The 16,175-nt window shown below is 41.0% G+C and overlaps 1 protein-coding gene and 1 pseudogene across 1 annotated transcript in view; one reads left to right on the forward strand and one right to left on the reverse strand.

The window, feature by feature from the left end:
- Mrps28 (mitochondrial ribosomal protein S28) overlaps window positions 1-10,109 on the reverse strand; it is a 134,598-nt gene extending 124,489 nt beyond the window's left edge. The window contains exon 1 of the mRNA XM_004842015.3: window positions 9,862-10,109. Within this exon, the coding sequence (XP_004842072.1) occupies window positions 9,862-10,071 (210 nt within the window). The 5' untranslated portion in view covers window positions 10,072-10,109. The remainder of the gene's footprint in view (window positions 1-9,861) is intronic.
- LOC106009177 (bifunctional phosphoribosylaminoimidazole carboxylase/phosphoribosylaminoimidazole succinocarboxamide synthetase pseudogene) lies at window positions 6,363-7,664 on the forward strand (annotated as a pseudogene).
- Window positions 10,110-16,175: the final 6,066 nt, after the last annotated feature.

Below are 16,175 nucleotides of genomic sequence, written 5' to 3' on the forward strand. Positions count from 1 at the left end.
AGAGCCAAGGACAAAAACCATATGATCATCTCAATAGATGCAGAAAAGCGTTTGTCAAAATCCAACACTCATTTATGGTAAAAAAAAAAAAAAAAAAACCTCTACAAAAAATTGGAATAGATGGTCTCTACCTCAATCTGATAAAAGCCATCTATGAAAAACCAACAGCCAATATCATACTAAATGGTCAAAAACTGAAATCCTATAGCATCCAAAAAAGTGAAATACCTAGGAATCAACCTAACAAAAGAAATCTTCTCTAAAACTACAGCACTTTGAAAACAAGAGATTGAAGGGGATATCAGAAAATGGAAAGACATCCCTTGCTCCTGGGTAGGAAGGATCAACATAATGAAAATGGCTATACTTCCAAAACTGCTATATAGACTCAATGCAATCCCAATTGAAATCCCAGCGCCATACTTCATAGACCTTGAGAAAACAATCCAAAAATTCATTTGGAACAAGGGGCCCAGAATAGCAAAAGCAATTCTAGGTAACAGAGACATGGCAGGGAGTATTACAACCCCCAACTTGAAACTATACTACAAAGCTACTGTGATAAAAACAGCATGGTACTGGCAAAAAAACAGACCTGAAGACAAGTGGAACAGATAAGAAGACACAGAAACAACTCCAGACAGACTCAGCCACCTCATTTTTGACAATGGAGCCAAACACCCTCACTGGAGGAAAGATAGCCTCTTTAATAAATGGTGCTGGAGAAACTGGGTTTCAATTTACCAAAGACTAAAACTAGACCTATATCTCTTACCAAGCACTAAACTAAAATAAAAATGTATTAAAGATCTAAATATAAAAACAGAAACGCTGAACCAGCTGCAACAGAGGTTAGGTAGAACTCTTGAAGACATTGCAGTAGGAAAAGACTTTATGAACAAAATCTCAATTGCCCGTAAACTACCACAAGCAATCAACAAGTGGGATCTCTTTTTACTAAAAAGCTTCTGCACAGCAAGAGAAACCACCAGCAGTGTGAAGAGACAACCCATAATGTGGGTAAAAATTTTCACCAGCGGTTCCTCAGACAAAGGTCTACTATCTCAAATCTATAAATAACTTTAAAAAATCAGACCTCCCCAATTTGAAGACCTAATCCAAAATGGGCATCTGAAATGAATAGACATTTCTCAGACAAAGAAGTAGACATGGCAAATAAACATATGAAAAAATGTTCAACATCACTGGTCATTGGAGAAATGCAAATGAAAACAACACTGAGATTCCACCTCACTCCAGAAAGAATGGCTGCTATCATGAAATCAATCAACAACAAATGGTGGTGGGGCTGTGGGGGAAGAGGAACACTGCTCCACTGCTGGTGGGAGTGCAGACTGGTGCAACCACTGTGGAAATCAGTATAGAGATACCTCAAAGAACTAGGACTTCAAGTCCCATTTAACCTAGCTATTCCCCTACTGGATATCTTCCCCAAAGAGTTAAGAGAATCATACCACAGTGATATATGTGCACCCATGTTCATAACAGCACAGTTTGTGATAGCTAAAACTTGGAAACAGCCCAAATGCCCATCAACTGGAGACTGGATCAAGAAAATGTGGTTTTTTAATAAAATGGAGTACTATGCAGCCATCAAAAACGAGAAATTAGAGATATTTATTGCTAAATGGATGTACATTGAGGTGATACTCTAAAGTGAAATAAATAGGACACACGTGTAAATACCGAATAGTTTCTCTAGTGTGAGAAACTGAAAGTGTAAATAAGGACTAAAAGGTATAATAGATAATGTGAAATAGGAAGAAAAGGGGCAAAGGGGTGGGGGAAGTGGGAGGGGTAGGGGAAAGGAAAGAAGGGAATAGAATTAATGAGAAAATGGAAAAATGGAAACAAAGTCTTTGTAAATAGGGAGGGATGGAGGGGTTGAAAGGAGGGCAGGGGAAGGGGGAAAAAATAAGAACCAACAGAGTATGTAAAGGTGCATATTTCCAATGATGAATGTCATTATATTGTACACCTAAAATGTACCAATAAAAGGATATACAAAAAAAAAACCCTGAAATCCTTCACATTAAAATCAGGAACAGGACAAGGGTGTCCACTATCACCACTCCTGTTCAATATAGTTTTGGAAACATTAGCCACAGCAATTAGTCAAGAGAAAGAAATAAAAGGAATAAAGATAGGAAATGAAGAAGTCAAACTGTCATTATTTGCAGATGACATGATACTCTATATAGAAGACCCCAAGCCCTCCACCAAAAGTCTTCTAGACTTAAGAACCAAATTCAGCAAAGTAGCTGGATACAAGGTCAACACACAAAAATCAATAGCTTTCCTCTACACGAATGACAGATTCAGAGACAGAAATAGGACAAACAATTCCTTTCACAATAGCATCCAAAAAACTGAAACACCTAGGAATCAACCTAACAAAAGAAATCAAATACCTCTTTTCTGAAAACTAAAGCACTCTGAAAAGAGAGACTGAAGATGATATCAGAAAATGGAGGGCCAGGGATTTAGCTCAGTGGTTCTGCCACCTGCCTCCCAAGCACAAGGACCAGAGTTCAATCCCCAGTTAAAAAAAAAAAAAAAAAAAAAAAGAATAGAGGAAGAAAATGGAAAGATATTCCCTGCTCCTGGGTAGGAAGGATCAACATAGTAAAAATGGCCACACTTCCAAAATTGCTACATAGATTCAATGTAATCCCAATTGAAACCCCAGCAGCATTCTTCACAGACCTTGAGAAAACAATCCAAAAATTCATTTGGAACAAGAAGAGACCCTGAATAGCAAAAGTAATTCTAGGTAACAGAGACATGGCCGGGGGTATCATAACCCCCAACTTGAAACTATATTACAAAGCTACTGTGATAAAAACAGCATGGTACTGGCAAAAAAAAAAAAAAAAAAAAAAGACCTGAGGACCAGTGGAACAGATTAGAAGATGCAGAAACAACTCCAGACACACTCAGCCACCTCATCTTTGACAAAGGAGCCAAACACCTTCACTGGAAGACATAGCCTCTTTAATAAATGGTGCTGGAGAAATTGGGTTTCAACTTGTCAAAGACCAAAACTAAACCTATATCTCTCACCATGCACTAAACTAAAATAAAAATGGATTGAAGAGGGCCGGGGATTTAGCTCAGTGGTTTCGTCGCCTGCTGAGCAAGTGCAAGGACCCGAGTTCGATCCCCTGTACCAAAAAAAAAAAAAATAGATTGAAGATCTAAATATAAAAACAGAAATGCTGAACCAGCTGGAACAGAGGTTAGGTAGAACTCTTGAAGACACTGGTGTAGGAAAAGATTTTAAGAACAAAACCTCAGTTGCCCATGAACTAGCACAAACAATCAAGTGGGATCTCTTCTTACTAAAAAACTTATCCACAGCAAGAGAACCACCAGCAGTGTGAAGAGACAACCCACAATGTGGGAAAAAATTTTCACCAGCTGTTCCTCAACATTCTAGTATCTCAAATCTATAAAGAACTTTAAAAAATCAGATCTCCCAAACTTAAAGACCCAAAATGGACATCTGAAATAAACAGACATTTCTCAAAGAAGTAGAAATGGCAAATAAACACATGAAAAAATGTTCAACATCACTGGTCATTGGAAAGATGCAAATGAAAACAACACTGAGATTCCACCTCACTCCAGAAAGAATAGCTGCTATCAAGAAATCAACCAATAACAAATGCTGGTGGGGCTGTGCGGAAAGAGGAACACTGCTCCACTGCTGGTGGGAGTGTAGACTGGTGCAACCACTGTGGAAATCAGTATAGAGATACCTCAAAGAACTAGGACTTCAAGTCCCATTTGACCCAGCTATTCCCCTGCTGGGAATCTTCCCCAAAGAGTTAAAAGAATCATACCACAGTGATATATGTGCACCCATGTTCATAGCAGCACTGTTTGTGATAGCTAAAACTTGGAAACAGCCCAAATGCCCATCAACTGGAGACTGGATCAAGAAAATGTGGTTTTTTATAAAATGGAGTACTACTCAGCCATAAAAAATGAGAAATTAGAGATATTTATTGCTAAATGGATGCACATTGAGGTGATACTCTGAAGTGAAATAAATAGGACACACATGTGTAAATACCAAACAGTTTCTCTGGTGTGAGAAACTGAAAGTGTAAATAAGGACTAAAATGTATAATAGGTAATGTGAAATAGGAAAGGGGCAAAGGGGTGGGGGAAGTGGGAGGGGCAGGGGAAAGGATAGAAGGAAATGGGCTTAATATGAGAAAACGAAAAAATGGAGACAAAGTCTAGGGAGGGATGGAGGGGTTGAAAGGAGGGCAGGGGAAGGGGGAAAAATAAGAACCAAGAGAGATTTCGCCAAGATGCAAATTTCCAATGATGAATGTGATTATATTGTATACCTAAAATGTACCAATAAAATAAAAACTTTTTAAAAATCAAAACAAAACAAACAAAAGAGATATGCATTAAAAAAACATACTGTTCAGGGCCAGGGAGTTAGCTCTGTGGCACCGTGCCTGCTTCGCATGCGCAAGGTCCTGAGTTTCATCCCCAGTATCAACAAAACCCACCCCCAAAAAAACCCACACTGTTCAGCCTTGAGAAAGTGAGAAAATGGGAAAAGTAAGTAAATGTTTACTTTTGTAATTTAATTTTTTTCCAAAATCCTGATCATACAATAAAGCATTTTGTCATCTCAAGATAACTTTCTCATTAAACAGGTCCAGAAACTTCAAAAAGTGAGTTTTTTCACACTTTGAATCCTTATCAACAACTTGTAACTGCTCACCTTCCTCATGATAAATACAGTATAAGACAGAAGTTCGCTGAAAACTTTCAATAAACACTAAAATTGAAACTAATGTGTCATTTTCAGTTTCTTATTACTTTTACAACTATTTTTGCTCAATTATTCTGGGCAGGCCCATTTAACATGATATGCTCAGGCTTTTACTATTCTTTTGCAATTATTTGTGAGCAATCATAGGTCACAATTCAAAGTCAGTCCAAGTATAAATGAAGTTCCCATATGACTATTTGTTCATTATCCATTTAGCAAATATTTAGAGTAGCCACCGCAGGGCAAGCCCTGTGCTAGGTAAGAGGGACACACCACAGCAAGAAAGATCTCCGCCCTCTTGAAACTTACATTCAATTCAGTAACAAAGTCAAAAAAACTTCATTCTGAGTTATGCACATACTAGTCTGTCACAAGTTAGCATATTAAGAGACTACAAATGTCATTAAAAGTGGGATTAAGCAGCATGGCCTGTACTTTTAATTTAATTTTTTTTTTTTTTGGTGTTTTTGGTTGGTTTTGGTTTTTTGGCTGTGAAAATTTTGACTTTATTGTCTCTTCAATTGGTATATCTAAGCCTCTAGCTGAAGTATAGATCTATTTATATTTACCATCCTACATGCCTTCTTCAAAAAAACAAAACTATTTTTTGAGCAGTTAACAGTTTATAACAAAATTCAGAAAACAGTAGAGATAGCTCATGCAGTCCCTGTCCCGAAATCCACAACCTCCCCTATTATCAGCATCCTCCAGAGTGTACAGTTTTTATAAATGATGAACCTATATGGTTTGTCAAGGCTTATTATTAATCATTTAAGGAAACAGTAGGATTTCATTTAAAGAACTATGCAATCCTGGAACCATCTCAGTGAAACTATCCTCCATAAAGCAGAGGAAGGAGAAAAAAACTAGAGCCACATAAAAGCTAAAATTTACTGACATCTTCCTCTGCAGCGGTCAGTATACTGATAATGCTTTAAAGGTATTATTTCATGAAAACGTTCCACTAACTCGTTAGTATTATTCTCCACTTTGAGAAAAGAGAGGCTATGTCACTCAGTTAGTAACAAGGCAGAATGAGTATCTGAGTCCTGGCAGCTTGAAACAGCCTAAGCACTTAACCTAGGCACTAGGCAGGACCTGAATGATAGGAGGCCTGGATGCATGGCAAGAGGTACATTTTTATTCTTGCAGGCAGTGTGAATGGGGGTCTATAAGATTGCCAAGAAAAGCAAAAAAGACCAACTCTTAAGTCTGACTATAGATCCCAAGTTTAGGAAGATGACTGTCCTACTGTCCTACAGGGTTCATAAGGATCTGGATCAGCAAGCAACAAGAGTCAGCAAAGAGGTCCCACAGCTCAGTGCTTCAAAGTTCAGAATCTGGATATGCTGCCCCCCCACCGACATCTGGAAGGCTAATTTTTCTGCATGTGGAAATCTCTGTTATTTGCCAACATCCAAGACTGGGGTGATGAAAGTAACATCATTTCTCTCAGAAGGTGTAAATTTTACACGCCTCTCCTGTTCTGCTTTCCCCTGGCCATCCAGACTTGGGTTCTACCTCTCTTTTCAGTGCAATTACGGCCTCCAGCTCGCTCAGGATCATGACGACAGCAAGGGTGCCAAACATTGGTAGAAAACTCTACAAGGGTAAACCAAAAGAAGTCCATGAACTGTTAGATAGTCCAGGAAAAGTCCTCCTGCAGTCCAAGGACCAGATTACAGCAGGAAATGCAGCCAGAAAGAATCACCTGGAAGGAAAAGCTGCAATCTCCAATAAGATGACCAGTTGTATTTTTAATTGTTACAGGAAGCAGGAATCAAAACAGCTTTCACCAGAAAATGTAGAGAGACAGCTTTCATTGCTCCCTAATGTGAAATGATTCCAATTGAATGGGTTTGCAAAACAACAGCAACTGGTTCTTTTCTCAAAAGAAATTCTGGTGTCAAGGAAGGATTTAAGTTTTACCCACCTAAAGTGGAGCTATTTTTCAAGGATGATGCTAATAATGATCCGCAGTGGTCTGTAGGAACAACTAATTGCTGCAAAATTTTGCTTTGCTGGACTCATTATAGGACAAACTGAAGTGGGTATCATGAATCAGGCTACACAAGCTATTTTTGAAATACTGGAGAAATCCTGGTTGCCCCAGAACTGTACACTGGTTGATATGAAGATTGAATTTGGTGTTGATGTGACCACCAAAGAAACTGTTCTTGCTGATGTTATTGATAATGATTCCTGGAGACTCTGGCCATCGGGAGACTGAAGCCAGCAGAAAGACAAACAGTCTTACAGTGACCTCAAGGAAGTGACCCATGAAGGGCTCCAGATGGTAAAGAAAAACTTCGAGTGGGTTGAAGAGAGACTAGAGTTGCTTCTGAAATCAGAAAGCCAGTGCAGGGTTGTAGTATTGATGGGATCAACTTCTGATCTTGGTCACCGTGAAAAAATAAAGAAAACCTGTGGAAATTATGGAATTCCCTGTGAATTTTGAGTAACATCTGCCCATAAAGGCCCAGATGAAACTCTGAAGATTAAAGCTGAATATAAAGGGGATGGCATTCCGACTGTGTTCGTGGCAGTGGTGGGCAGAAGAAATGGTTTAGGCCCAGTGATGGCTGGTAACACTGCATATCCACTTATCAGTTGTCCTTCCCTCACATCAGTGTGGGGAGCTCAGGATGTGTGGTCCTCTCTTCAACTACTCAGTGGTCTTGGCTGTTCTACCATACTTTCTCCTGAAGGATCAGCTCAGTTTGCTGTTCAGATATTTGGGTTAAACAACCACTTGGTATGAGTCAAACTTTGAATGAGCATACTGAACACATGGATTTCCTTGAAGCAGGCTGACAAGAAAATCAAAGAATGTAATTTCTAAAAATGTCATTTCATTGGTGGTGGGGAGGGGGTCCTACACATTTCCAATTTAGCTGCAGAAAAATAAGCAAAGTAGAAAAAAATGATTCTGAATCAGAGAAAACAAAATTGATACATGCATAAATGCTTCTCTAGATAAAAAAAAAAGTTCAGAATCTGTAAAATAGAGCCTGCAACCAGCCTCCTGCTACTCTCCTCCCCAGGGAATTTTCTTCCCATTAAACCAAGGTGGACAAGAATTATGAATAAGAAACATGAACTACAAGTCACTAACAAACACTTTTATCCTCCATCTACTAGAATAATGTTTTCTAAATTGTGTTAAGTAGAGAAAAACTGCCCAAGGAGACTCCAATCAGTCTGAGCTAGACTAGGAAAATCTAGTGAATATCCTGGGATTGCCAGGAAACACCCCAGCCTCCTTCTAAAAAACTGAGTCACCAAATTAGCAGTCTTGGAGAGGACAGGAAAGGGAATCCTGGTTACTCTTAAATAACCTGCTTGTCTTCTTCATTAAACAAACATTACTGCTTCCCATGTGAAATCTTGATGAGAGATATTTTGAGCGTCACTTATTCTGTGTGTGATACTACAATTTTCTTTCTTGACACAATCAACTTAGCAACTTTTCTGGGGGTTTCTGAAGATGCCTGAAATGTGGTATATATGGGAGGGAAAGGATGAGTGAAAAAGATTAGAAGATAAGAAATAGGGAAACTCCTTTCCCATGCAAATATTCCAAGGAAGACCACTGAATTATACTTAGGCTTTTTACCTCATCACACTTAATCCTCAAAACCCTATGACAAAGATGAATCTGAACTTCCATCCCTTAGCTGGCTTCAGATCAGTCACAGCTATTCTGTTGTGATTTTAACTTCTCCCAGTAGACAGAATAATCTTTCCCAAAAGGTGTTCAGTTCTAATCTCTACAATTTGTGTTTACCTTCCATTGCAAAGGAAAGTTAAGGTTGGTAATCAACTGATCACAAAAGAAGGAGATGGTCCTGGATTATCTGGGTGCACCCTACATAATCATAAGGAACCTCAAAGGTAGAGAGGCATAAGAGTCATAATGATGTGGTTTGAGGACTCAATCTGTTATTGCTGGCACTGCAGATGCCAAAAGAGGGTTTTGAGCAGAGAGATGTTGACAGCCTCTACAAGGTGGACAGGGCAGGAAAAGAGATTTTCCCCAGAGCTTCAAGAAAGGAAGGAAACTGCCAAGACCTTGATTTTAGTTCAGTAAGACCCCATCAGACTACTCATGTACTACATGTTGTATCAAATGTGTAGTAGTTCGCCACGGCAGAAAATAGAAAACACACCAGGCTTCTTAGATCTTAAGAAAATTTTGACAATAACTACTAAAGTGACCATATACTCCAGTATGCTGCCTGTCTGTGAACTGTTTGGTACCATTCCCCAAGGAGATAATTACAAAAAGGTTGTTTTTATATAATCCAACTTCATGTTTACTGAACCTAATAATAGAAACACTCAGGTTTATCCTTACACTTATTTTCTCTATTTCATTTACCTAGTAACTGTATTGTTTCACTAAAGTATTGGGTGAAACGGAATTAAAAAACAAATAAGCAAAGTGCAGCCCGGAAAAATTAATTGTCCAAATTCAGAAACAGTAATTCTACCATCCACCTATTTAAAGAACAAATATTTATGAAAAGTCTTGTACACCAGATACCAAAGCTTCATGATGGAGCTAGTCTGTCTGCAAGACTCAGCACAGCTCTGCCTCTCCCAGCTGAGTCCACTTCGCCTCCGAGTCCCAGGAGCCACCCGGGACCGCCTCACTGGCCACGTCCCCTGTGATGCCCCCTACTCCCCGCGGCCAGCACTCGCCGGGACAGACACAAATTAGGGCATGTGGGGACAGCAGGTGCGGCAGTTGAATGTCGCCTAACAGTACAATGACTGAAGAAAAAAAGCCAGCCACAAGTTTGGGTTCCAGTCCCCAGCGGCAGAGCTACGAAAGACCTATCCGTCGCCCTCCAGGTTATCCGGACCCGGCCAACCTGGATCCCCAACTTCGGGTCCAGGTTTCGCACACCAGGCCCCGCCCCGAGCCCCAGGGCCCATCCGCAGCTCCAGCCCAGGCCGCAGCGTCTCCACCGTGGCCCCACCCCCTGCGCCGGCCGGCCCACCGCGAACTGGGCGTGACTCGCGCCAGTCCTCACCCGCCCGAGCTCCGCCTTCCGCTGGAACTCCGAGTGCCGCTCCAGCGCGCTCGCGAAGCCCCCTGGGCGCGTCTTAGGCTCTGAGGAGTCAGAATTCCCGCTCTCGGAGCCACTCTCAGTGCCCGAGCTTCGAAAGCGCCTAGAGAAGAGAAACACTCGCAGTAAAGGATTCTCCGCCGCCACGGCACGAGTCCGACACAGCGCCGCCATGATGCCTTCACAACCTCTGACCTCTGGCCTCCGTTCCGCAAGCGCGCGGCCACGGGGCGGGGCGACGAGGGCCCCGCCCACCTGCCGCTGAGTGCTGAGGGGAGGCGGGCCTTTCATTAGGAGCTGGAGAGCAGAGTGGGCGCAGAGACTTCAGCCAAAACTGGACCAAATCGTTAGTGGCTAGAAGTGCGCAAAGATTTGAGTGGGGAGTGCATCCGACTCACAGGAGTACGTGGTAATGCCACCCTTGCTGTTCTCCGCGTCTGGGTGTCTTCCTATAATTGGCCGCCTCGTTTCTCCTCCTTTTTCCCAGTCTCCGCTCAAACAGGAGTTCTCCGTGTTAGACTTGAAGGCTGAGACACTGTTCGGCTTCTGCTTCTGTACCATTCAGCACTTCCTAATACGTCATATATTGTACTTGAAAGAATTTTTACAGTCTGCTGCCTCAATTTTGCAAACTCCGTGCAAGAGGGAATTTGCAGTTGGAATCCCTGCAGTGGGCCCAGAGTAGGGCACAACAAACGTATGAAACCCTGGGCCCAAGTTTGTGCTTTGCCATTTCTTCGGCCAGGCCACCCTGGTTATGAAAATAGTAATCTTTCTGAGATATTCTGTCACCTTCTAGGTAGCTACTATCCCTTCTAGTCTAGGATATTAGGAAATTTCAGAATATGCCTACACATTGAACCACCAGGAACTCCCACTCTCTTGATTTTTTTAGCCTCAATGTTAATTTCTCGAATTTGCTTACCCTCTGCAAAACTAAACCCAACGCCAAACATAAGTGTTTATAAAATAATCACTTTCTACACATCTTTTTTTACACAACAGTTTTATGTTAACCCACATTTACTTTGGAGGGCAGGTGGCACACACGTTTCCATTTAAAGGAAATTGAGAGAAGGAAATTTTAGGACGTTTTCAACCTATGTGGCATAGACAACGTACAAAACAAATTCAGTGGGGGTTTAAATTCGCCAGATGAGTTCTGTCCTCTTGGCATTTAAAACTATTTCCCTTAAACTTTTAATACACTCTTGCCTAAGACACTTTTGAATTATTGTCTCCACTTCTTTCAAGATAAAATTCCATAAGTTGTAAAGAGCATGGCCAGCTACCTTTAAAAGCCCTGAGTTATAGTCCTGGCTAAACTTGATTTTAGGCAAGCCAATTTCATATTGCTTTGGTTTCCTCACTTGTAAAACCAAGCTGTTACCACAGTACTGTTTAAGGAAGTGCTTTGTAACCTTTACATCACAATGAACTTAACAAGTGGAGGAGTTACTAAGGTCTCAGCTCTAAAATTCAATAAAAGCCAGGCATGATTGAACATGCCTGTAGTCCCAGCACTAGGGAGGCCAAGGCAGGAGGATTGCCATGAGTTCGAGGCCAGTCTGGGCTACACAGTGAGACCCTGTATCAAATAAATAAAAGTCAGTATATAAGTGATATCTGTGCCCTGCCTTTGCCAGACAACAGGCATTTTGGGGACAATTCCTTTGTTTTTTCCCCTGGATGTTTGTAGTTTTTAATGAATGTGTTGATGAGCTGTATGTACTTCATTGAAGCTTTCAGTTTTACTTGAAAATTGAAGGTTACTGTCACATTAAAAATATTGTTTTAAAATGCCAAAGTCATCAGAGTTGAAAACTGAAGCTTGTTATCAGCTGACTTCAAATTATGCCTCAGTATTCTGCCTTTGGTAGAGCATCAGAAGTATGAAATGAGAGGGGTTAAAGAAAACAGTGAATCATCAAGGGAGGATGTCTACAGGCTTTCTTGCTTGCACAAACACCAACAGGAACATCCGCTGTACTGCAGTGTTTTCACATCTTTCTAGCATTTCAAGAATTTTAACTCTGGAGCGAGCTGCAACTCCCAGGGTGGAGGCCGCTTCCAGGTCAGCGTGCTTCAGCTCCCGACTCGAAGGAGGCTTCTGGGACAGCATACCACAGCTCCCAGCAGAGGAGGCTTCCTGATCAGCGTGCCACAGCTCCCAGCACAGAGGAAGCTTCTGGATCAAAGTGCCATGGCTCTCATCACAGAGGCAGGTTCCAGGTCACTGTGCCACAGCTCCCAGGGCAGAGTAGGAGGCTTCCAGGCCAACCTCCCACTGCTCCCAGCAAAGAGGAGGTGAGCCTCATGGGCGCCAGCAGCACATACACCCCCCCAATGGAAATGAGTAAACAAGCCTCACAACCAGACTTCCAGATCACCTACAGCAACCCCAAAGGGAAACCAGATGGAACACTGATACTCAACCACCTGGACTCCCTGAACTAGCAACGACACAGGATCTGGAAAAAATGAAATCAGAAATAATTTCTCACATAACAGCAGAAATTGTGCCCATAGTGCAAGACATGATTAATAAATCTAGAGAGGGCACAGATAAAAAAATAGAGGAGCTGAGGAACATGATGGAATCCTAATATAGGAAACAAATGGAACCCATAAAACAGATGCAAACAGATTTCCAGGTGATTAAAAACTCCACTGAAAGTCTGTGCAGTAGAATGAGCTAATTAATGTGGGGACAGAATTTCAGATACAGAAGATAAGGCTGCAATTAGTGACCAGGAAAAGAAAACTTGCTTTAAAATTGTAAGGGGCTACGAGAAATCAATCCGACAGCTGGTACACAATGCAAAGAAGAATAATATGAGACTGATCTGAGTCAATGAAGAAACGAGAGAGCACAAACAACATAAAAAAACTGTTCACAGAAGTGATGGCAGAAAACTTCCCAAGCAGGGGAAAAGAACTTGACAGATAAGTGAGGCATATAGGACTCCAACTAGACTTGATCAAAAAAAAAAAAAAAATCTACACATAGGTATATAATTGTTAAGATTCCAGAAACACAACAGAAGAACAAAGTTCTATAAACAGTTAAAGAAAAAAATCACATACAAAGGAAAGTCCATCAGAATCACAGCAGACTTCTCAATGAAAACCGTGAAGGCAAGAAGAACTTGGAGTGACATATTCCAAGCCCTAAAGGAAAAAGCCTCCAACCCAGATTGAGGTACCCTGCAAAACTATCTTTCAAAATGGATGGAGAAATAAGATGCTTTCATGATAAAGAGCACCTCAGGAACTTCATGAATACCAAACCAGCACTCCAAAAAATTTTAGACAATACCCTAGGAAAAGACAATGAGGATCACAACCCCAGGAAACCCAACAGAATGAATCCACTGGGCGTGACAAATTAAACTCAAAGGGGGAGAATCCAACAAAAAGAAAAAGTCATGACAATGATAACTCAATACGTGTCAGTTATAACCATCAATGTTAATGGTCTCAACTCACCAATCAAAAGAAATAGACTGGCAGAATGGGTCAAGAAGCAAGATCCAACCATATGCTGCATACAAGAAACACACTTAATTCAAAAAGAAACTCATAGACTGAAAGTGAAAGGGTGGAAAACAATAATCCATGTGACAGGAACCCGAAAAAAAGCCGGAGTAGCTACCCTCTTTGCAGACCAAGTGGCTTTCATATGGACACTGATTAAGAGAGACAAAGAAGGACACTATATCCTTATAAAGAGAACAATCCAAGAGGAAGAGATGACAATCATAAATATCTATGCACCAAACACTAGTGCACCCAACTATATAAAACAAATACTAATGGACATGAAAAACAATACAAGAACTGATACAGTAGTAGTGGGGGAACTCAATACCCCATGGTCACAAATAGATCAACTAGACAAAAAACAGGAAACAAAATACTAGAACTCAATCAACTCAAATTAACAGGCTCACTGCCTCAATCCCAGGCTCCTAGGGCAGTGAAGCAAAGCCGGTCCCAGCAACCGGACGCTTGCTCCATGGCTGCCATCCCAGGCTCCTAGGGCCAAGAAGGTGAGCAGGTCCCAGCACCCGGAAGGAAACTCCCCGCCTCCATCCCAGGATCCTACAGCAGTGAAGCTCAGCTGGTCCCAGCACCCAGAAGGAAGCTCCCTTGCCTCCATCCCAGGCTCCTAGGGCAGTGAAGCTCAGCCTGTCCCAGCACCCAGAAGGAAGCTCCCCCGCTACCATCCCAGGCTCCTAGGGCAGTGAAGCTCAGCCGGTCCCAGCACCCAGAAGGAAGCTCCATGCCTCCATAACAGGCTCCTAGGGCAGTGAAGCTCAGCCGGTCCCAACACCCGGAAGGAAGCTCCCCTGCTGCCATCCCAAGCTCCTAGGGCACAGAAGGTGAGCCGTGTGGGCGCCAGAAGCACCCCCACCCCAGGGAAATGAGAAGACACATAAACAAGCCTCAAAAACAGTCTTCCAGATCACCTACAGCAACCCCAAAGGGAAACCAGATGGAACACTCTGATACTCAACCACCTGGACTCTCTGAACTGGCAACAAAAGAGGATCTGGGAAAAATGAAATCAGAAATAATGACTCAGATAACAGCAAAGATTTTGCTCATGGTGCAAGACATGATTAATAAATCTAGAGAGGACACAGATAAAAACATAGAGGATCTGAGGAACATGATGGAATCCCAACATGGGAAACAAATGGAATCCATAAAACAGATACAAACAGATTTCCAAGAGATTAAAAACTCCATCGAAAGTCTGTGCAGCACAATGAACCAATGTGAGGATACAATTTCACATATAGAAGATAAGATTGCAGTTAGTGAGGAGGAAAAGAAAAATTGCTTTAAAATTGTAAGGGAACATGTGAAATCAATCCAGCAGTTGCTAGATGATGCAAAGAAGAATAACATAAGACTGACTGGAGTCAATGAAGAAATAGGAGAGTGTGCAGATGACATAAAAAAACTGTTCACAGAAGTGATGGCAGAAAACTTCCCAAAGAGGGGAAAAGAACTTGACATACAGGTAAGTGAGGCATATAGGATTCCAGCTAACCTTAATCAAAAAAAATCTACACATAGGCATATAATAGGATTCCAGAAATCCAACAGAAGAATAAAATTCTACAAGCAGTGAGAGAAAAGAAACAAGTCACATACAAAGGAAAGCCCAGCAGAATCACAGCAGACTTCTCAAGCCAAACCCTCAAGGCAAGAAGAGCTTGGAGTGATATATTTCAAGCCCTAAAGGAAAACAGCCTCCAACCCAGATTGATGTACCCTGCAAAACTATCTTTCAAAATGGATGGAGAAATAAGATGCTTTCACGATAAAGAGCACCTCAGGAACTTCGTGAATACCAAACCGGCACTCCAAAAAATTTTAAACAATACCCTAGGAAAATACAATGAGGATCACAACCCAAGGAAACCCAGCAGAATTAATCTATTGGTCATGACAAATTAAACGTAAAGGGGGGAAAATCCAACAAAAAGAAAGTCATGACAAGGCTTTTAAAACTTTTGACTTCATCTCCCTAATGAGTGTATAATTCAATCTTATTATTGCACTGATTAGTATTTTTCAGATTCTATAATTGTACACCATTCCTTGTGCTATACTGGCTATTTATCATCTTCTCTACATTTTAATTGGGTTGTCTATTAATGAACTCTAAGAATTCTTTATATATTCTGCTCATAGGTTATATGCATTGTAAATATGGTCTGTTTAAGGACAACTTTTCATTTAATGACGTCATTTAATGTTCTAAATTTTGATGGAATCTCATCAATTTTTTTTCTTTTATACATCATGGGTTTTGTATCCTACGTAGTTCTTGCCTACCCTGAATTCATAAACACTTTCCCTTATAATTTGTTCTTAAAGTTTTATACTTTTAGGCTTTCTTATTTAGGTTCATAGATCCCTTCAAGTTATTTTCATGTATGGAAAAAAAGGGTTGAGGTTAATTTTTTATATACGGATACCAGGTGTTCTAGTGCCATTTGCTGAAGACACTATCTCTTCCTCGGCTCTTGAATCGAGTTTATATTCTATAAAATGCTAATGTTAAATAATCTTTCAAAACTCAGTGGACCATATATGTGTGGTTCTATTTCTAGATTCTGTTTTATTCAAATCATCTATATGTCTTTCCTTACACCAACACTGCCTTGATTACTGTAGTTTTAGAAGAAGTCTTAAAAAAACATCTTCCAACACTGTTTTTGTTTTTGGCTTTTCTGGGTCCTCTGTACTCCTACATAACT

The sequence above is a fragment of the Heterocephalus glaber genome, unplaced genomic scaffold, assembly GCF_053883595.1.
Source record: "Heterocephalus glaber isolate CG9 unplaced genomic scaffold, H.glaber_assembly_v1.0 deba00001553, whole genome shotgun sequence".
NCBI classification, from domain to species: domain Eukaryota; kingdom Metazoa; phylum Chordata; class Mammalia; order Rodentia; family Bathyergidae; genus Heterocephalus; species Heterocephalus glaber.